This window comes from Heteronotia binoei, chromosome 8 (assembly GCF_032191835.1).
Source record: "Heteronotia binoei isolate CCM8104 ecotype False Entrance Well chromosome 8, APGP_CSIRO_Hbin_v1, whole genome shotgun sequence".
Classification (NCBI taxonomy): Eukaryota; Metazoa; Chordata; class Lepidosauria; order Squamata; family Gekkonidae; genus Heteronotia; species Heteronotia binoei.
Window position 1 is genome coordinate 92,232,394 of NC_083230.1, and position 22,584 is coordinate 92,254,977.

Genomic DNA, 22,584 nt, shown 5'->3' on the forward strand with positions numbered 1-22,584 from the left:
CAAACAGAAGCTCCAAACTATGCTTTAACTGCCCTGAGTTAGCCTTGAGAGTCTCATGATGGGAAAGTGGCAACATTTGAGAGGTTGCACACCCCCAGGAATTTCCCTTTATGTAACGGCCATAATGACGTTATAAACCTGCTTTTTAAAAACACAGGAAAAGTTTAAAATACAGTTGGTACCCTACATCCATGTATTGGGAGCTACTGAAAGGAAGACTCTCCCAAAACCTTTAGAGGCCAATGTAGTCCACTGGATAATCAGCCAAGGACGCTCACCAGGAACATGCTGGATAAAGTGGTATGAAAAATTTGAGTCAGTACAACTCCAGTTTTGCAAGACTGTACAACGCTGATGTTGGGAAGTTCAAGACAATGTAAAAATACGGAAGATTTACAAAATACATGCATGCTAAATGCTACTTCACCACTTGCATGCTGCTCCTATTTTGAACCTGATGTTTTCATTTCTGCAATGAAACAGAACACGTTGTTAAGCTTCCAGCATCCAGGACAAAACCTACTCAGGAAGATGTAGATAAATTAACTAGAGTTTTGGGTTTCAGCATCTGAGTTGTGATGTCAGAAACAAGCAAGTAAAACCAAATTTGTACTTGCAATTGAAATATACAAAGGGCTATATTCATAACAGTGCCTCTGCAGGAACCTGGACTTCCACCTGCAGAGCACAAGTTCCTTTACCCCCTCAAGCAGCAGCCTAAAATCTGTTCTAGAATCCAACTCCTAGGTGGGAATCCCCAAGAGCAGGATTTTAGGAAGCATGTTGAGCTGCTATGGAAGGGGGGGGGGCTAAAGAAGTTATGCTCCAGAAGTCCTTGCACACATGGAAAAACTGTGCTTGATCCAACCAAATGAGACCCCAAATGAGGGACACATGATCACATTCACAGCCACCCTAGCCTTCACCCCTATGCAATTTTAGTGCATAATCCTCTTATGCATCTTAAAACAGCTTGACCACATTGTGTGAATTATCTAGACAATGCCACTCAGGGAGTCCTAAATCAACCATATGTCAGAGGCCAGTTTCTCCTCAAAAGGAAGAAAAGTGTCTTCATGAAGAAAAAAGAAGAAATTTCCACAAACTATCTGCCTTCTACTTTTTACAGATCTGAAGACACAACTATGGCTTTCCCAGACAATCTAAGTGAAACATGTCACCCCCTTTACCTTGGAGCCATCGAACTTGTGTAGCTGGTCCGTATCCCCTCTCGTTCTTGGCTGAGATCCTGAACACTATGGCGGGTTTGGACGTGTGATCAACGTGAGCATTTGCAAGCTGGGCAGCAGTCACTGTACAAGAGGTCTTAAGACCACAATAGATTTTCATAAACATCAGCTGATTAGGGTTTTCATGAAGTTGGTTGGTTCTGATAGCCAGGTAGGCAGAATATTCCAAGATATTTCCTGAAGGTGAAACAGGAGGCTCCCACGAAAGATGAATACAATCTGAACTCTAAGGAAGAGGAGAGGAAAGCAAAGATAAATTGTGTACCTCCTAGACCGTGCTTCAGTCCTGAAACAGAGATGCAATTTGGAATTAGTGTGTTAAAAATGCTCCTAGGAACTCTGGCTTTTGGCTAGAGGTTTTTACTTCCCAGTTTCAGATATCTGAAGACTGGTAATGATTCCTTGGTAAGTGAGAGACTATGAGACAGGCACACTGGTATGTATCCTACCACTTCAGTGAACAAAGTTTGAAGCCCCCCTCCAACGTAAGTGGGAATGGCCATGTATATTGGAGCAGAGCTCCTTAGACTGAAGAAAGACGGACGAAGTCTAGGTAAGAAATATGCCACAGTTAATTCTCTTAATATTTGGGGAATTCTATGCATGAACTATGAAAAATAAACGCTGCCACTCTCACCACTGTTTAGAACAAGGGTAGCCAAAAATAAGAGCCACATAGGATAAATGTCTGATGTTTGAGAGCCACAAGACATGAACGTCATGTTTCAGAGCAGGAAGGAAGGAAGACAAATTGATGGGGGAGGGAGAGGTGGAAAGAAAGCAACTTTAACTTTGAATGCATTTTCCAAGCCACCACCTGGCTTGGCTTGGAGAAGTGATTTAAAGAGAGAAATGCCTTCTCCCAGTCAGCCAACTGGGCAGTGGGGGTTTCAAGAGCCACACAATATGTGTGAAAGAGCCACATGTGGCTTCCGAGCTGCAGTTTGGCCATTCCTGGTTTAGAACAATGCATCCCAAATTTATCATGTAATCACAGAGGAAGGTAAAGGAAACTGTGAGCCGCTCTGAGATTCGGAGTAGAGGGAAGGATATAAATCCAGTTTCTTCTTCTTTCCTGAGATCTGCTGTATGAGGGCCTTTTGTGCTTTGCCACTGAACTAAAGCCCTTCCCCAGCTATTATAGAGCATCCTCAAAGACATCAAAGAATCACTTTCTTATTATGATTTTCTCGCTTTTGTTTATTCAAATTCAAAACAGCTTATTTTGCTAGGAGAGCCCAATAAGCCAGCTAAAACTAAGGACAGAGAGCTTCCAGTGGTTGCACAGGAAAAAAAAAATCCACATTCCCAACAGAGACTTACCTTACTGATTTTGACAATAGAAGGTGCTCCAGGAAACCCAGGGATACAGGTCTTAAATTCACTGATTCTGCTGAAGGGGCCTATGCCACAACCATTAATTGCTGCAACCCTGAACCTGTATAAAGTGCCAGGAGCAAGATCCTGTTTTTTAAGTAAACTGTAGTTTGAAACATCTGCATTCTCTACCTACAAAATTTAAACATACAAAAAAGAGTACATTGACAATTAACTTGTTGCATATTTTAATATAAGAAAAAGAACCTAACTCTAGCATATTATTTCTTGGCAGATGATGACCACTTAGCCCACAAGGCTCTCTTTCATTCTCCAGTGACTATTTATTTATTTACACTATGTATAGCCTGCCTTTCTGATGGACAATGCAACTGAATTAGGGTGACAGACTTGGGAGGCAATATGAACAACAAAGTGCCCAGACAAGATACAGTTACAAGGCAGAAGACAACACAGTAAAAGCCAGATTACACCACTCCCATTATAAAGAAGCCTTCCCGGACACTTCCGTTCCACTACAGTTTTAGTCCCCTTAGAACACTTGAACATTTTCATTATCCTGCAGGATGGCACACGTGTGGGAGCCTTGCAGACCTCCTCAGGCAGCCCATTCCACAAGTGCGGCCACCACAGAGAATGCAATTGCTGACCTTACCCATTTGCAGGGTGGCACCTGCTCGGGTGAATGAAGCTGATCAGCAGCATTAAGATATATGGGGCTGGAGCCCACAGATCTGGTTTACTAGTTGGGGCACTTTCCTCCAGCACAACAAGCCTTCTGCAAGGAACAGAAGAACCTCTTGCACCTGCAAAGCCTCCTTGTGTCAGGGGAAAGTACCACCATTATCAGAACAGATCTACAAGATCCAACCCACGGAGCACAATCCAGACAAGTGCATTTAAGACCTGCTGATTTCAACTGAAGTGTTGAGATCTCTTCTGCTGATCACGATGGGCTTTAAATATGCTTAACTTGAACCCATACATGAAGTTACACCGAATCCAACCATCAAGGCCAGTACTGTCTACTCAGACTGGCTATGGCTCACCAGGGTTTCCATTCAGAGATCTTTTGCTTTGTCTACTCCCTTTTTCACTGATGCTGGGGATTGAACCTGGGATCTTCTGCATGCCAAGCAGATGCTCTCCCATTGAGTCACAGCCCTTGTCTGCTCTTAAAATAATTTGGTAGGATGGTGAGCAAAGTAGAGCATGAAAGCAGGCAAGAGCTGTGAGGCAAATTGGTGATAATGGGGAGAGCACAGGGGGAAAGCAGATGAAAGAAAGAAATGAACACCAAACCAGGCTAGCTGAGGACAGACAGGCGAGAGTATTTCTGAATAAGAATTCACAAGTACCTTGCTAGAAAGGATCTCCTTTTCCTCTGGCAGCAAATAGAACTGGTTCACCACAGCACTGTTGCTTTGGAAAATGCCAACATCATACCATCTTCGTTCTCGTCCTCTCACTCTTGCATTTTGCCTTGGTGAAGAAGTTTTCTGTTGTTTAAAGGAACAGTTTAATTATAGGCTGTCTTCTATACAACTACCATTACCCCACAAAACTTGACTTACTCATGTTGTACCAAAAGGGAAGGGGGAAATGACTTGGGGGAAAAAAGCCAGTCTGGCAATGATTACCCTTCCAATAGTGCAGTGATTATTTATTTAATATTTATATCCCACCCATTCTATGCAGACTCAATTATATCATCATGTCAGACATGTTTGGTGGCAAAATATCACCATGACATTTTAAAGTGTATTTCAAGAGTTTAAAATACTTTAATTTTTTTAGCAATTTCTAGAACCATCCAGTAATACACCACAGCAGTGTTCCCTCTAAACTGAGTTACTGTGAGCTAGCTCACAGTTTTTTAGCCTGAACTCACACATTTTTGTCTTAGCTCAGGAAGGATGGCCCCAGAGCAAACTGATTTATGTAGTAGCCAAATTGCTTGCTCACAACTTTAATGCCAGTAGCTCACAAAGTGGAATTTTTGCTCACAAGACTCCATGGTTCAGAGGGAACACTGCACCACAGTACTACTGTGATGGGCCTGGCTGAGAGGAGATGGCTTGCAATCAAAGAAGAAGAAGAAGAAGGCCTCCCAGTGAGTCCATAGCTTATGCCATGCAAGTCCAGTGGGCCCATTTGATGGTGGAAAGTGCCATCAAGTCTCAGCTGACTTATGGCAACCCCATAAGGTTTCAAGGCAAGAGACATCCGGAGGTGGCTTGCCATTGCCTGACTCTGTGCCACAGCCTGGACTTAGCCTGACCCTGTAACCATTACTCCCACACTAAGAAGTCCTTTCATCCCATAAAAATCTTTTCTTGTCAGCACCCTTATGTACTGGATATTCTAGCATCCCTCCTACCCTGCCAATATAACCTTGGTGGTGGAAAGTGCCATCAAATCTCAGCTGACTTATGGCAACTCCCTGTAGTAGGTTTTCAAGGCAAGAGACGTTCAGAGGTGGTTTGCCATTGCCCAGCTCTGCATCATGACCCTGGTATTCCTTGGTGGTCTTCCATCCAAATACTAATCAGGGTCAGCCCTGCTTAGTCTTCCCAGAACTGATGAGATTGGGCTAGCCTGGGCTGCCCAGGTCAGCTCAGCACTATGTACTATGACAGCAGTGCTCCAGGGGCCACAACAGAAAAGTCTTCCTTTAACTGGCAATGTCAGGGACAAAGCATGTACTCTACTTAACAAGCCACACCACTTCTCCTAGCACTCTGCATCATAATGGTTTTTATATTTTAAACTGACTTCCAAGATAGAATAAAGTAAGAGTCAAATGCACCTTTAAGACCAACAAAGTTTTATTCAGAACGTATGTTTTCATGTGCTCCAAGCACACTATATTTTATTGCATTCTTTTTTTCTAATGGCAAACTAGAATTATGTTTACATGTTAAATAGTAAATTAGGTGGACAAGAACATCACTACCCAGTGCATTTGTCTTTTAACTGTATTGACATACTCAAATAAGGATATTGGCTGTTTCTCTCATTACGTATACTAAACCCATCTTCCACTATATTTTAATGTATTTTGCTTCTAATGGCAAACTATATGTATGTTACATGTTAAAAGGTAAATTAGTTAGATGGGGAAAACTTCTGAGAAAGTAATGCCCTCTTTTTGACCCAGGCTTATATAATAGGGTGATTGACGGACATTCTCAGGCTTATATAATAGGGTGTTTGACAGACATTGACAGACAGCTAAAGAGGCAATGGCGGCGTGCCTGTGATGAAGTGACAAGAACATCCTATAGGTCATTTATGAGAACCTGAGATGGCAGTCAAGGCTGCTAAAAGAGTCCATCTTATGGCCACAATTGCATTTGTGAACTCACGCCCAGCACAATTGTTTAGAACAATTCGGTCACTAACTACCCTTCCACAGGATAATGAAAATGTTAGGGAATTGGACATATCTGCGAAAAAACTCACAAAAGCCTCGCAGCCTAAGGTCTTGTCACTCCGCCGCAACCTCCCAGCCACTCTTGAGACAGTAAAGGAACTTGAGGCTCTGTGTACGTCTTCTAGTCAGGTTTTGGATGACTTCCCTCCACTCAGCCTCGAGGAAGATGACAGTACGCTCTCTACTGTATGTCCGACTACTTGTAGTCTGGACCCATGTCCATCCTGGCTTATAAAGGCTAGCCGGGATTAACTTTGGGTCCCCCTGAGGGAAATTGTAAACCGGTCCCTATCTGAAGGGACCTTCCCTCAGCCTCTTAAAGAGGCAATTGTCCTCCCTCTCTTAAAGAAACCATCTCTGGACCCGGCTGTATTGGCAAATTACCGGCCGCTGTCTAACTTGCCATTTTTTGGGCAAGATTCTTGAGAGGGTGGTCGCAGTGCAGTTACAGAGCTTTCTGAATGACGCTTTCATACTGAACCCTTTCCAGTCTGGGTTCCACCTGGGCCATGGAACGGAGACGGTTCTGGTCGCTCTCATGGATGACCTCCAGAGGCATCTGGACCAGTGGCGTATGGAGGGGGGGGCGGGGAGGGCGGATCGCCCCAGGTCTGGGGGTCTGGGGGGGCCCTTGGGGGCCCCTCAGAAGCCGGCTGCACTCGCCGCCTTGAGACTCATGAAGGGGAGGCGGGAAAGAGGAGAAGGCGGCAGCGGTCGACGCCAAGGAGCCCCTCCAGTCCAAGCCTCCGCTCCGCTGCCAGCGCTCGGCTCCCTGCAGCCGGCCGGGCAGAGCGTGCCGCAGCTCCAGCAGCTCTCGAGCCTTCTGCCGCTCTTGCGGGCGCCTTTGCTTCTTCCTCCGCCACCGCTGCCGCCTGACCATTTGTGGCAATCCCTCAAGCTCTTCTTTCTCCCTCGAACCGGTTTCCAGGCGCCCCGCAGTCTGCCTTTCACCAGAAGGGAGGAGCCTTGAAACTGACGCCTAAGTTGCCTGCGTAAGGGACCGTCACCCAACATCACTTCTCGCTTCCAAGCGCAGGAGGTGGCGGCGGTCGCCCGAAACTCTCCCCCCCTCCTTCCTCTCAGCAACTTTTCCAGGACAGAAGAGGGGGAAGGGGAGGGAGAGGATGGTTGTGAAGGAGGCCGCCGTCGACGGGCTTTGCCTTCGCAGAAGAAAGGGAAACCTGAGGAGGAGAATAGCCCCATATGGTGTGAGCGGTTAATGAATAGAAGGGAGCCAACGATTGCTTGTCAATTTCACTTTTTTTTTTTTGCAGTTGCTGCTAATAATAATACTTTTCAAAAAGAAGGCGGGACAAGTCTTAAGAGTTTATGAATTCACGTTTAGAGTTTGCGGTGAATAATTTTCGTTTGGGGGGGACCCCCCCCCAAAAAAAACTTTATTTGAAGTGATTGTAACCTGATGCAGAAAAACCCTTTGAGGCTTCTTCTTGACACTTGTTTTATTGCTCTCTTCCCATCTGCACTCCCCCACTCCACCCCGGTGACGCATTAAGTTGCAGTTCACTATTAATTTTTTTTTAAAAGCAAACATTAAGTCACAGCTTCTTCCCAGAAATTAAAATTTAAATGAGTGCTTTCCCCTCCTCATTTTACAGCCTGCATTTCTGGAGAGACTGAAGTCAGATTCAGAAACAGAAGAGAGCAAATAGTACAAGGAGCTGAATACTAAACGAGAAGCAACTTCTAAAGCCAGAGGCCCAGACACACTTGCTAGGCTGGGTGTAAGTCCCATTGTGTGGTGGATTTACTTTCTTCTAGTATGACTTCAGGAGATCCAACAGCAACACAGTCGAAACTGTTCAAAATAGACACATGAGAAGAGTTTTGCTCCAGAGGTAACAACTTGGGTAGGTGCTTGCAGTGTTGTGACTGCTGGTTTAGCACTTTGTCTTCAAATGGGGTGGGGCAGGAAAATTCTCCTCTAAAGATGGAGGAGGCAGTGTAATTGGTAACAGCCTTTTAGGATAGCAAGCAGCTCTATCAAATACTTGATGCATAATTCACTCACTGAGAAGTCCATGTATACAGTCTCTGAGATAATAGAGATGTTCTTTGCATTTTTTCCTGAAAACACTGATTTCCTAGGATTGTGGAACTGGATTGTGGGTCAATATGGCAAATATCTCTTGTATACTTTTTTTTAAACAGTTTTTTCCCCCTTTTGTTTTTTTGCTGTCAAGTTGCAGTCAATTTATGGCAACCCCATCAGGTTTTCAAGGAGACAGAAACTCTGCATAGAAACCTGGACTTCCTTGTTAATCTGCTATCCAAGTACGAATCAAGACCAACCCTGCTTAGCTGCCCAGATCTGAGGAGACTGCACTGTCCAGGTCAAGGGTAGCAGTAGTTATGATAGCCATAAAATGGGGTGAAAGTATTTCAAAAATTGAGATAATATAGCTTTGCTTGTATCTGTTATGGAGCAGATAGAGATCAAGTGTCTGCAACTTCCCAAAGATCATTTGTTCTGCTGTAATGAGTGGGGCATCTTGTAAATTATTTGGGTATTACAAACACTTGGGAAATAAAGTCAGGGCTCGGGGGAAGCGAGCTAGACTGCTGTTCTTTTGAGGGGTTATAGAGTGTTTCGAGCCCGTCCCTGTGGCATCGGTCCCATCGTTGTGGGGCCCAGGGGGCTGGCGCAGTGGCACGCTGAAGCAGCCTGTCGGTCACTTCCGGGTTCCTGTCCTGCATCTCGACCTGTGTTATTAGTGACAGGCTGCTTCGGTGGGCCGCTGCGCCGCCCCCCTGGGTCCCCCAATTATGGGACCGATGCCACAGGGACGGGCTCGAAACACTCTATAACCCCTCAAAAGAACAGCAGTCTAGCTCGCTTCCCCCGAGCCCTGCCGCCATAAGCCTCAAGGGGGCTCATTTTGTGGCATCTCCCGGCGGGAGGGTGGCACCCGCACGGGACACATATCAAATGAAAGAGGGGGCGCAGGGCTATCAGAAACAGCCGGCGGAGGGAGTCGGGAGACCACCCCACTGGGGGATCCACACCCCGAAAGTGATGAAGGTGGCACAGATAGAGCCAACAGAGCAAACAGGACAAAATAAATAGGCTGCATTATGCAGCACAGTTGAGAAAGTGCCTTACCCCATATATTGATGAAGTATATACAGGATCTGAGAACAAAATTGTTTCCGGCGGTGATATTTGGGGGATTTTTGGGGACGTCACAGGAAGTGCTGTGAAGTCACTTCCTGTTTCCGGCAGTGGCATTTGGGGGAAGTGATGCCACAGGAAGTGGTGTCACTTCCTGCTTCCGGCAGGTGGCGCGGGGGGGGGGAATGATGTCACAGGAAGTGATGTCACTTCCTGTTTTCCGGCGGTGGCATGATGTCAACGGAAGTGACGTCGCCGGAAGTGACGTCACTTCCTGTTTCCGTTGGCGTGCACACGCGTAGGGGGGCCCATATAAATCTTGGGCCCCGGGCCCCCAAGGCCCTAGCTACGCCCCTGATCTGGACAGAGGTGGCTCGGCAGTACTGATGCTTCTAGATCTATCAGCCGCGTTTGACATGGTTGATCATCAGTTGCTGACCTGCTGCCTTGCCGATGCTGGGATGTGGGGGCTGGCCTTACAGTGGCTCTCCTCTTTCCTTCAGAGTCGGAGACAAAGGGTGGCGACAGGGGAGGAACTGTCCCGTCGGCACCCACTTGTGTGTGGTGTGCCACAAGGGGCAGTTCTATCCCCAATGTTGTTCAACATCTACAGGCGCCCCCCTTGCCCAGATTGCCCAGAGGTTTGGGCTGGGATGTCATCAATATGCTGATGAAACCCAGCTTTATCTACTGATGGGCAGCCAGTCCAACTCCTTCATGGAAAATCTGACCATGGCACTTCAAGCTCTGGCAGGGCGGCTCAGGCTGAGTCGACTGAAGTTATATCTGATGAAGACAGAGGTCCTGTACCTAAGTCGTGGCGGTCTGGGAACTGAGGTCTTACTACTGACCTTGGATGGGGCACCACTTACACTGGTGCCCAAGGTCAAAAGCTTAGGGGTGCTCCTGGATTCCTCTTTAAATATGGAGGCCCAGGTGGCAGCCACCGCCAGATCAGCCTTCTATCATCTACGGCTGATAAGGCAGTTGGTCCCCTACCTCGAACGCAGTGACTTGGCGACAGTGATCCACGCCATAGTCACCTCAAGCTTGGATTACTGGAATGCCGTTTACATGGGGCTGCCCTTGTCTCGAACCCGGAAGCAGCAGGGTTGTTAATGGGCCTTCCTATATGGGAACACATTCAACCTGTGCTGAAAGCACTGCACTGGTTGCCTATCGCATACCGAGTTCGTTTCAAGGTGTTGGTTCTTAACTTTAAGGCCAGGGGCCTGCATACCTGAGGGACCGCCTTTCCCCATATGTTCCCCGGAGAGCACTTTGGTCTGGATCACAAAATCTACTTACAATCCCCAGCCCAAAGGAGGCCAAGCTCATGTCAACTAGAGTCAGAGCCTGCTCTGTAGTGGCCCCAAGCTGGTGGAATGAGTTGCCAGAAGAGGTCAGGGCCCTGCGAGAGCTCATACAGTCCTGCAGGGCCTGCAAGACAGCATTCTTCCACCAGGCATTTGTGAACTAGGCAGTTGGCCACTACAGTTTAAAGCAACATGTAAACCACCACCAACAATCTGCTGTATAGCAGCTGCAGAGAGGATAACTTAAGATCTGCTATACAGAGAACTATAAAATTGGAAAATGTAAGATCATGGCACCAAAACATTTTTAATGTATTTTATGTTTATTTTTACTCGTATGTTTTATGGTTTTAATGCTGTACTACTATGTTGAATTGTGCACCTGCATGTCTGTGTGAGCTGCCCTGAGCCCGCCTCGAGGGGGAGGGCGGGATATAAGTGGAATAAAATTAAAATAAATACGTTTTCACATTTTGACACATTATTGTTTTGCTCAATTTGCTCAATTAGTTAATTTTACTATTCTGTCATTGGATCTTAAATTTGTACCTTTTTGCATTCTAAACCACTGCCTACCAGCTATATATAGCCCTGCTCACTGTACCTGATTCCTCATCTGATGAAGTGCGCTTGGAGCACATGAAAGTTTACATTCTGAATAAAACTTTGTTGGTTTTAAAAATGCACTTGACTTCTACTTTGTTCTACTGCTTCAGATCAACATGGCTGCCCACTTGGATCTTCCAAGATGGAATGTACAGGCGATGGATCTTGTGTCATCTCCCAGTATGCAATTACCACCCATCAGGCCGGGCACAAACTGGATTTGATCTCTGCGGTGGGAGTGATGGTGGACCAGATTACTGCCGAGGCAGTGTCATGGTCAGACTACTATGCCCTGAAGGCCCGTATGGTTGTGCCTCCACAACCCTGTTTAGGCAGTGAGTGTATTTTAGCTCGCCTGCAAAGCCAGATGGACCCTATGCGGCTTCAAATAGCTCTGCGGGATCCTTGGCCCCCTGGCAACTCACTAGATGAACTAGCGGAAACGTGGCATCAACAACCCTCCGCAGCCATCAACAAGATTGCTCCCCGGCGCCCTCTTCGCCACTGCTCATGGCTTGCATCATGGTATACCCTGAAACTGTGGCTGATGAAACAGCAGCTTAGATGGCTAGAGAGGTGATGGCGACGTGCTCGCAATGAAGCGACAAGAACATCTTATAGGCTGTTTATGTTATGAAGGCTGCAAAGAAGGCTTACTGTGTGACCCAGATTGTGTTTGTGAATTCTCGCCCAGCCCAATTATTTAGTACAATTTGGACTCTTACAAACTTGCCACAGAGCAAACCAAATGACAGGAAATTGGAGACTGGCTGTGAGGCCTTTGCAAATTTTTTCGCAGATAAGGTCCTGTCACTCCGCTGCGACTCCGCCAATTTTAATTCAGCAAGCGAACTTGAGGCTCCAAGCATGTCTTCTGGTTTGATCCTGGATCATTTCACTCCACTCAGCTTGGGGGAAATTGACAAGGTCCTCTGTACTGTGCATCCCACTACCTGTGATTTGGATCAGTGTCCGTCCTGGATGATACATGCTTGCCGGATGAACTGCGGATCCCATTGCAGAAGATTATCAACAAGTCTTTGACTGAAGGAACCTTTCCCACACCCTTTAAAGAGGCGGTAGTTCGGCTTCTCCTCAATAAACCGTCTTTCGACCCGGCCATATTGGCAAACTACCGGCTGGTGTCGAAATTGCCCTTTTGGGGTAAAATCATCAAGAGGGCAGTGCCAGCATAGTTACAGGGTGTTTTGGATGACACTTCCATTTCAGTCCAGCTTCCATCCGGGCCATAGGAGATGGTACTGGTTGCCCTCATGGATGATCTTTTGAGACATCTGGATCAATGTGGCTTGTTGTTAGATCTATCAGCTGCATTTGATACAGTCGACCATCAGCTACTGTCCCGCCGCCTCGGGGATTCAGGGGTCTGCTCTTCAATGGTTTACCTCTTTTCTCCATGGCTGGGGACAAAGGGTGGCAATAGGGGAGCAATCGTCCCAGAGGCACTCACTTGTATGTGGTATGCCTCAGGGGGCGGTTCTCTCCCCGATGTTATTTAACATCTATATGCACCCCCTTGCCCAGATTGTCTGGAGATATGGGCTGGGATGTCACCAGTATGTGGATGACACCCAGCTCTATTTATTGATGGGAGGCTAGTCCAGCTGCATCCTGGACTATTTGGATCTGGATTGCCAGCCATAGTCAAATGGCTCAGGCAGAGTTGACTGAAATTGAATCTAGTGAAGACAGATGTCCTGTTCCTAAGTCACGGTGGCCTAGGTAGAGAGATCCCTTTGCCAGCCTTTGATGGGATGCCACTGGTGCCAGCGTTGAGAGTCTAGGGGTGCTCCTGGAGCCTTCACTGACAATGGAGGCCCTGGTAGCAGCCACTGTCAAATCCGCATTTTATCATCTTAAGTGGATAAGGCAGTTGGTTCCATACCTGGATTGTAGCGACTTGGTAACAGTGTTCCATGCGATGGACTTCTTGAGAATAGACTACTGTAATGCCCTCTACATGAGGCTGCCCTTGACTCAACTTCAGAGGCTACAATTGGTGGAAAACCTGTATGGGAGCACATTCAACCTGCGCTGGAAACGTTACACTGGTTGCCTGTGGTGTTCCAGATTCGTTTCAAGGTGCTGGTCATAACCTTTAAAGCCCTATATGGCCTGGCACCTGTCTACCTTTGGGACCGCCTCTCCCCATATGTGTCCCAGAGAGCACTATGTTCGGGGTCCCAAAATCTTCTTAAGATCCCCGGACTGAAAGATGTTTGATTGTCCACCACTGGAGCCAGAGTGTTTTTGACAATAGCCCCCGCTCTGTGGAATGCCCTCCCTGAAAACATCAGGGCCCTGCGGGACCTACGCAGTTCTTCTGGGCTTGTAAGACTGAACTATTTAAACTTGCCTTCAATGGTTAAGGGGAGGTAGCTAATGCCTCACAGCACTGACAATTTCATTGGACAAATACAGAAAATCAGATGTGCATCTTGGATTTTTATGGCTGGAAAATGTATGGAATTGTTTTTTTTAATATTCTTTGTGTTTTTAACTGTTGTTAGCCGCCCTGAGCGTATTAGGGGAGGGCGGGATATAAATTTGATAAAAATAAATAAGTTAATATTGTATATTTACAAAAAGCCAATATTGACTATATTAACCAGAAAGCATCATATACTTACAGGCAACTGTACAGATGAATCATCTGGGCCAACAGAGACAGCTCTAACTGAAGGCGTTGCAGTCTTGTTAACTAGAGACATAAATGACATTTAAAAACAACTCTTGGTTCAGGGAGGAAAAAGAAATCTGCAAAGTTTTTTATAGCTAGTGTTCAAATGTACTACAGATATCAAAGGTCTTTTCCAAAAAATCATCTTGTTTCACATTACACAAAAACTAACTAGTCAGTATCAGGTACAACTATATAAACTCATCGTGCTGCTTCAGGGGAAGAGCTCCCTGCACAGTGCCACAGGTAAAGGAATGTGACGGGCAGGATCCAACCCATTCGCCAAAGTAAATAAATAAAGCTGAAATGAGGTTTGTAGGGAGTGCCTGGACAGACCTCCATGACGAACACAAGTATAATATAGATTGAACAAGCAGATGTTGTCTATTTTGTGGTTCAACTAAAAAGTGCTTAACAAAATGATTCCGGTAAATATTTTGTGCAAGAGCTCTAAAGTAGGACTCTTGAGGATGCAACATTTTAAGAAAGCCACTGGAACGTGTCTAAACATTTACACAGCTTTAATTGAAATTTAAACCCAAAGTGAACAGAGAAATTAAGTCTGCATGGCATTTGTAAAGCAAATATGGAATGACAATTTAAGACAACATGAAAAAGGTTTCCAAAAAAAGGACATCATCCTTGTAGATAACAGCTTTCACCAATATGAAGTGTCTTCCTTAGACATTGCCCACACTGAGCTCATAACAAACTGCTTGTTTCAGATATATCTATCACAAATCAACAAAAAAGTCACCAGCAGTCCACAAAATGGCACTTAACCAAAGGGCTAAAGCAGCCAATTAAGAAAGAAAAATAATATGAACAAGGGCAATTTCCAAAATATTTTTTAAAAACAAAGCTCAAAAAGCTGTCCTCAAGAAGTATCAGGAGTAAACACTTTCTAACACTGGGGTCTCCAACATGGTGCTTATGGGTGCCTGGTGCCCAACAACTCCTTTTCTGGAGTCCTCCAAGTGTTTTTAGGAAGTGGATGGGGCCAGGTGGGGTTTTTTCCCAACAATGCTTCTGATTGGCTGTGCAGACTTCAAAAATATTGCTTTGGCAGCACCTGCCACCAAAGTACAGGGATCTACACTGTATTATTGAAGTTAAGCTGGGGCACATTTTGAGACTGGCTCAGCGTCCTGCAACAGCTACTTTATGGCAACCATTTTGTTGCTGTGTTCACCATGCTTTGTTAGAATTCCAAATGTGCCCACAGGCTCAAGAAGTTTGGGGACCCCTGTTCTAACAGATCTCAAAACAATTAGAAAGAACAATTGTCTTCTTAAAAGATGGGCAGACAAAGGCATGTAGATTTCAACTGCCAAATATCTCATCAACATCTACATCTACTAGGGCGAATGCCTAACCTGGGCTCTATGGAAGAAAGAGAAAATCACCAATCACAATAAAAGAAGCAAATCTCATTATCTTAGCTATATACAGCTCAAAATATAGTATGTGAAAGATTTCGAACCTTCAGGTTTTGAACTGACTGTTGTTAGTGAAGTGTCATCTTTTACAATTGCCCCATTTGTACTGGAGGATTCAGTTTTAACAGCCTGCTGGGTTACCATATTTTGTGCAGTGGAGACAATGCTGGATACAGAAGGGTCAGGATTTGTGGTTCTCGTATCGAAGTCAAGTAGTTCATTTACATTGGCTGGGATCTGAGGACCTGAAAAAGAGAAGCAGAGAGGAACAAAGGTGAAAACAACAGCAAGCTTTCAGAGGTGTGAACTAGTCCTCCCCTTTAGACTCATGCACTGCATGGTTTTTGTCTTTTAATTGTTTGATCAGTATTAAGTCTCTGCCACCTGAACATCCTCAAACACAGCTTTTGGAAGTTCAACAATAATTCAGTATACCTTGAACAGAAGGAAAGATAATGGATGCTGACCAAGAAGAGACGAGGACAAGTGCTGGCTGGATAATGTACAAAGTACCCACCAACTTCTCCTGTGCAGAATCTCTTACCAAATCTCACTTATTCCCTATTTTGACAGACCGTTTTCCCTTCTCACAGGTATCAAGAACACAACTACATTCTCACAAACCCATCTGTCAGTATCATTTTCAGCAGATGTCTTTGAAACCACAACTCTGGCTGGTATTTTGCTTATTAAATGGCAAGCACCAGCATACATTCTGCAGCAGATCTTACAGCCACGCTTCCATGTTGCCGTGCAGTCTTCTTACCTAAAGTGCTAGCGGGCAGACATAAAGGGGCAATGGAATCTTTGGAAATTAAATTATTTTTCTTTGCACTTTCAGGTTCCATGACCTTGGCTTTAGTTTCTGAAATGGAAATCTGCACCTAGTCAGGAGGAGGGACAAAAAAATAAGTGATCAATTAATAATAATGGTTTCCCCTGGCCTTTAGCACAAGCCAAAACCTAAGAGCATTCTTTATTATATACCTTCAGCTACTCACTCAAACCTAGCTAAAGGATCCTCCTCAGAGGAGGCTGTATGAGAGGCTCTGGTAGAGTTCTTCACTTATGTCCCCTTCAGCTGCTGATTTCCATCTCTTTGTGTATCCAAAAGGAATTACAAATGATTCCACGGTTATTTTTCCATTATTGCCATTTATTTATTGTTATCATGAAAAACAACTGCAAGTAGCTTTTGGGGCTCATATTTTTAACTCCCCCAGGGGGCAAGTGAACAAATAGCTGGTATAGGAAGGATTAAACTGCACTCTCTCTCCTACAGATCCCCTGCAGGTAATTTTCATAATAAGGACAGATTCATGGGGCAACAATCATGGTACTATCTATAGTATTCTTATACAATGTGAGGAAATCAGCACAGAGGGGCAAAAGGAGAATGCTCTACAGTAGATGGTAACATCCACACTGTCCTGTCAGCCCAGGCTCAGTTCAAATTGTGGCTGTTAAAAATTAGTTACTATCCGAATCCGCAAGTATGATTTGCTTGCTAGACATCACACAGACCAATTAATGTGTAATTTATTAGAAATGCATAGAATGTTTATTTATTTCCTTACCTCATGTACACCCTGCCTTTCTTCCCAAAGTAGGGGGACCCAAAGCAGTTTACAGCATTCTCTTCTCCTCCATTTTATCCTAACAACAACTCTGTGAAGTAGGTTAGGCTAAGCATGTATGACTGGTCCAAGGTCATTCAGTAATCCAAACTTGAGTCTCCCAGATCCTAGCCTATATTCTTCCCAAATCTATACTTACATTGTTAGGGACTTTATTGATAGTTTGGCTACGAAGATCCAGCTTGATTCCTGGAGGAAGGATGATATTCATTAATTAGAGGTTCTGCCACAGGGAAGAACCATCTCTCATGTAAGTGTAAAACACAAGCCAACAGGAAAAGTTTATTTATTTATTTCAATTTATATACTGCCCTTCCCTGAATTCACAGAGCTCAAGGTGATTAACAATAGAAGATATACAATGTAAAATAATTACAAGTTAAAGGTAACATCAAATGGCACCAAAATAAATACAATGTGTATTACTGTCTCGCAGTGAGTGAAAGAAGGCAGGGTGGGGAAGGGAAAGGGAGTGCCAGATAGGTGGAACCCAGTGCTGTCCGCAATCAAAAACTTGGTGGAACATCTCTGCCTTGCACATCCTGTGGAACTGCATGAGGTCCCACAGTGGGCAGAGAGTTCCACCAGGTGGGAGCCTGGGCTGAAAAGGCTCTGGCTCTGGTAGAGGACAGCTGAACATCTTTTGGCTAGGGATCACTAGTTTACATAAAGAACTAAGATGTTTGGAAGTCTACTGGAGCACAGTTAAGGGTTACTTTCTTTTCCTGTTGCTAGAGATTATGTGTTGCATCCCACAAATATGTTCTGCTATACCTTCTTCCTTCCTCTAGCAAAAGAGCCTCTTGCATCATAGGAAGGCACCACTTTTAGCAGAACAGATGAGTGGGATCCAACCCTATTCTATCGTTAAACCACACATACAAACTGTATTTCTCGTAACGACATACTCAAAAATGAAAACAGGTAAGAAGCAGTGCAATTATTCTTCCCCTTTGATGACTTCAAACCAAGCACTTATTGAGCAAAAAGGAGTGGAGGGAAAACCCACAACCCAAATCCATAATTTCAGAAAGAACCTCATGTGTATTTGAAATGAGCAAGGATGCATTCTTAGGCCAATGGTGAACAGAAGGAAACGTGACAACGGTACTGACTTAAGACTAAAGGACTCACCAAATCACCTTAAAAGGTTTTCCTAATGCCAAGATCTGCCCTGGCCCAGACTGTATATGGCAGGAAGAATCCTCAGAAGGAGAAGGCTTCTGCCCCAGCCCTGATGTTCAGTTCCTGATGTTCAGTTCTTGACTGCCTGCCTATGACGTTTGTGATTCAGCCCAGTACAGAACAGGACAATTAATGGGTACTCAACACAGACTCCATTTTCTGGCAGTGTTTTTTCCACAAGAAGTGGTGATGGCTCAGTGGCAGAACATGCTCTTTGCCTACAAAAGACCCCACATTCCATGGCACCTCCAACTAAAAAGTTGCCAGGTAAGCAGGTGCTAGAAGAGATCTTTCTCTGCAAGTCTGAATACCAATACTAAGCTACTTCCCAGTGTTTCTCTGCCCCTCCCCCACCCTTGATTAAAAGACAAAGAGAAGAAGGGGAAATAAAGGAACAGAACAGATAACAGTAAAAGTTGTAAAGAACTTGGGGTCCCAGGTACTGATCCTTTTTGTGTGTGTGAAGGAAGGAAATATCTGTAAAATGTAAAAATGTAAAGCAATTTCCCAAGAAAGGTGAATTTTTGCAGCCAAAGACCTCCATTCTAGTGTCTTCCCGTTTCCCTGAAGAATAACACTTTGAAACATACATAAGTCAGACATTTCATAAAGCGGGCATTTCATTAATTTTTTCCCATGCATACTTGGAATGGCTCCTTTTTTACTGTGGCTGATGGAAGGCACAGACTTCCACCATCTGTTGCAAAGTCACCACCTCCCCTTTCTCTTACATCTCGCTTAAACTGCAGATGTTCAGTGGAAGCAGCCAGTTTCCTGCCCTGCTGAGGTGAAATGGTGCTAAGCAAGGTGAATGTGACACCAGCCAGCAGCACCAGCCTTCCAGGGCAGCAGTTCATCAGGAACTTGCCCAGCATGCTGAAGGACCAATTTGCCTGAGATCTTTGGCACCATCCTCAGGACCTAATGGGGTGTGGGGAGAGGCAGCAGTATACAGCCTGGTCATTTTTATTATTTGTTTCTTTATTATGTTAGACTTATATCTCACCCATTCTATGAAGACTCAAGGCAGCTAACAACATAACAATGTTAAAGCAGTAAAACAATAAAACAGACAGATAAAATCACAATGGTGCTACTTCATCTATTCTAGCAAGTTCATATAGTATTTTCCTTTCTCCTTTTTTATTCCCTCACCCACTCCCCAGGGTTCCTTGGGAGCTTTAAGAACTTTACTTTCAAGTAGAAGGAGAGAGAGAGATTGAGCATATGACATTACCTTGTGCACTTGGTGTCTCGGGTACCATAGTAATTGGTATTTCAGCTGCTGTAAGTGTCGGTGTATCAGAGCTTAACTGAAGAAGATACCCTTCAACGGTAGGAACTTCATCCCATTTAACTTGAAAGGAATTGGTGGTAGCTCTGATCAGCTGTACCTGTGATGGTGCAGGTGGCTTCTCTTAAAAGGAGAACAGTGAACAATTACATTGAGATGTTGCAGCTTACAGACTTCCCAGCACAATGGGAAGTCTGAGTCCATTTCAAGGTGTTGGTATTGACCTTTAAATCTCCTTATGGTCAGGGGCCTGCCTATCTACAGGATCACCTTTCTCTGCATGTTCCCCAGCGAGCACTGCGTTCAGGGACACAAAATCTACAAGGACCAGGGCCTTCTCAGTGGCAGCACCAGGAATGTGGAATGCCCTCCCGGAGGCTATAAGGGCCCTGCGGGATCTTTCCACCTTCCGTAGGGCCTGCAAGACAGAACTGTTCCAACAGGCATTTAACATCTGACCCGGGAGAAGACTGCCACCCTACAGCTCTAAAGAGCTAGGATTACTATCTGATCACCATCAGGGAAAGAATCCACCTATATTAAAGGCAGCACCATAGAATGTTTTTTAGAATGTTTTAATTGTAATTGTATTTTATTGGTTTTTAAATTGTAAATGTAAATATTTAAATTGATTGTTATCCACCCTGAGTCTGCTTGCGGAGAGGGCGGAATAGAAATTTAAGCTAAATAAATAAATGTTTCTTGAGTCTTGGACCCTCTGCTTCAGCAAGTATGAGAGGTGAGGAGAGAGTAGAGTGGATGTTCTTTAGTTCTACCTGAGATGGCTGGATACCCAAGCAGTCCCGTTATTGGCCAACACAGCATTAACAGCTTCAGAGGGATTCGCAATAGGATATAATTAGTGGAAATCATACAGATAAATAAGGTACCAGGAAAAGGAAAAATTTCAAGACAATTAACGGTGGTTTTAAAAAAAGATTCATTAAGCTACTGGTAAACTGTTCTATGATTTGGTAAAGTTTGTTTGCTGCTAGTTATTTTATTTTAAATATTTCTATACTGTCTTTGTGCCCAGATTGGGTTGCCAGGGTGGTGAACAAAATATCTGAAACATTAAAACAGCATTTAACATAAGGTAGATCTAAAATAAATTGCAAAAACAAATTCTTTTTTTTAATCACTTCTACAGATTGTCCTGCAGGCGCATGCCTAAAGGACATTGACCTAACCAGACAGAAAGTAAACCACAGCACAGAAAATTGTACAGGGTTTTATCTCCATACCATCACAAAACTGTTGATGGGAAGAAGTGGCTGAAGTTTGTTTTGCCAACAACTCAGAATACCTGACATACTAAAATCTCCCCCAGTCTGTTGACATTTACAACCAACAGTAAATTCCTCTCTCTTGAGCAAAGCATTTAATCTATACAACTCTTTTCACCATTAATATTGTAAAAAACTTCAACTCGGGGGCCAGGATCGTTCTCAGGTGTGTCCTGATGCTCCACCTGCTGAGTCAAGAGTCACTATAAAGACTCTTTTTTGCTGCTGCTTTATGAAGGACTCATTGCTAGATATACTCTCGGAGAGCAAAAGTGTCACGCCTCCTGCTGAGAGGAGCAGCAGGACAATGAGAACAGGACACACAGGGGGAAGAGAAGAACTCCTTTTTAGTACAGGCAAGTTTGGAGATGTCCCCTCCCAGCAAAGTCCACTCCTGCTGCCCACCAGCTGCTCCTCTTCCCTCCCCTCCCACAGAGCAAGGAACCTGCTCCCCCCGAGAAAGCTCTCCTTCATTCTCTCTCTTTTGACCTAACCTGGATTGCCCAGCTCTACTACTTGGTTCTCTAATGGCTTGCAGTGAACAACAACCCCTCTCTCTCCCTGAAACAGCAGACCTTTTGTGGGCTGGGAAAGCCTAGGAGCTACAACTATAGGCAAGGAACACTCAATGGTGGGGGTGAAGGGCAAGCAGGATGAGTAGGGGAAGAACTGGAAGAAGCAAGATAAAGGTGTTGTAGGTGAAGGGAAAAGTGCATGTCTCTTAAAGGTTTTGAGCTAGTCTGTCTCTCACTACAGTGCACCTCCTGATGCACAGCTTGTATTTCTTGTCTACAGTTCATAAAATCATAGAATAATAGAGTTGTAAGGGACCTCCAGGGTCATCTAGTCCAACCCCCCTTGGTCTGCTGACCTCTCCTAGGCTTAAGCGACCAAGCTCTTCCTACCACATGATTTCCTCACCATGAGACTGCAACTCAGGCTGCTACATGGGGTTGAACGTGGGTCTGCATCTGGAAAGGCTGAACACCACCAACAGGAAGTTTTTATACAAAAATGACGATAATAATATCTATACTCATGTATGTCTCTAAAAGTGGAGACTTAGAATAAATCTTAAAAAATTCAGATGTTCAATGGCAGATCCTTAAAAGGGCCTGCAGATGATGATGATGATTTTGACTTGTTTGATCACCCATCCTGGGCGAGGCCAGGCTCTGGCACTGTACAGCAGATAAAACAATACAAAATCAAAATTCCAATTAAAACATTTCAAGAAGTTGAACCAATAAAACCCTTTAAAAACCCATGGTGGTGTCCCATTAATTAAGTTATCCTTCTAAAGTATCAGAGTATATGGGGGTGGTGGGGGAGGGGTGGACAAAAAAGGAAGGAAAGGTGCCAGCCGTTGCTATCCTTAATCAAAAGCCTGGCAGAACATCTCTGCCTTGCAGGCCTGGTGGAATTGCATAAGGTCCTGCAGGGTCCGGATGCCTTCTGGCAGAGAGTTCCATCAGGTTGGGAGCAAGACTAAAAAGGTCCTGGCCCATGTCAAGGACAGCTGGCCCTCTTTAGGGCCAAGGATCACAAGCAGATTACTACCAGAAGAGTGTAACGCTCGACCAGGGATGTAATGGAGGAGACAGTCCTGCAGATATGTTTGTCCCAGACAGCTCAAGGCCTTAAAGGTCAAAACCAAGACCTTGAATCTGACTCAGTACTCAACTGGTAGCCAATGCAGCCAATGTTGTCAGAGTTACACCTGTCACTCACCAGTGTCTAGATACCAAAGATCTTTGCAGCAAACTTGATTGTTCCAGGCCTTACGGTAACCATCTCTGCCACTCCATATATACAGGCGGGCACCAATGACGACAGCACAGTGACCAGCTCTTGGCCCTGGCAGCAAGGTATTTTTGTCTTCCTGACAATCAGAAATTAGGCTTACCCATTCTGTGGTATCTAGCAAATAAAACAGGATCAAAATCAGAGTACTAATATATTAACT

General features: G+C 44.8%; 1 protein-coding gene across 1 annotated transcript in view; it reads right to left on the reverse strand.

Moving 5' to 3' along the window:
• Positions 1-390: 390 nt before the first annotated feature.
• The window catches only part of HCFC2 (host cell factor C2), a 39,628-nt gene continuing 17,434 nt past the window's right edge, over positions 391-22,584 (reverse strand). Inside the window, exons 7-16 of the mRNA XM_060245589.1 lie at positions 22,350-22,538; positions 19,276-19,455; positions 16,993-17,042; positions 15,983-16,100; positions 15,261-15,461; positions 13,728-13,798; positions 3,947-4,087; positions 2,574-2,759; positions 1,191-1,476; positions 391-469 (exon numbers count right to left, since the gene is read on the reverse strand). Coding sequence (XP_060101572.1) covers positions 444-469; positions 1,191-1,476; positions 2,574-2,759; positions 3,947-4,087; positions 13,728-13,798; positions 15,261-15,461; positions 15,983-16,100; positions 16,993-17,042; positions 19,276-19,455; positions 22,350-22,538 — 1,448 coding nt within the window. The 3' untranslated portion in view covers positions 391-443. The remainder of the gene's footprint in view (positions 470-1,190; positions 1,477-2,573; positions 2,760-3,946; positions 4,088-13,727; positions 13,799-15,260; positions 15,462-15,982; positions 16,101-16,992; positions 17,043-19,275; positions 19,456-22,349; positions 22,539-22,584) is intronic.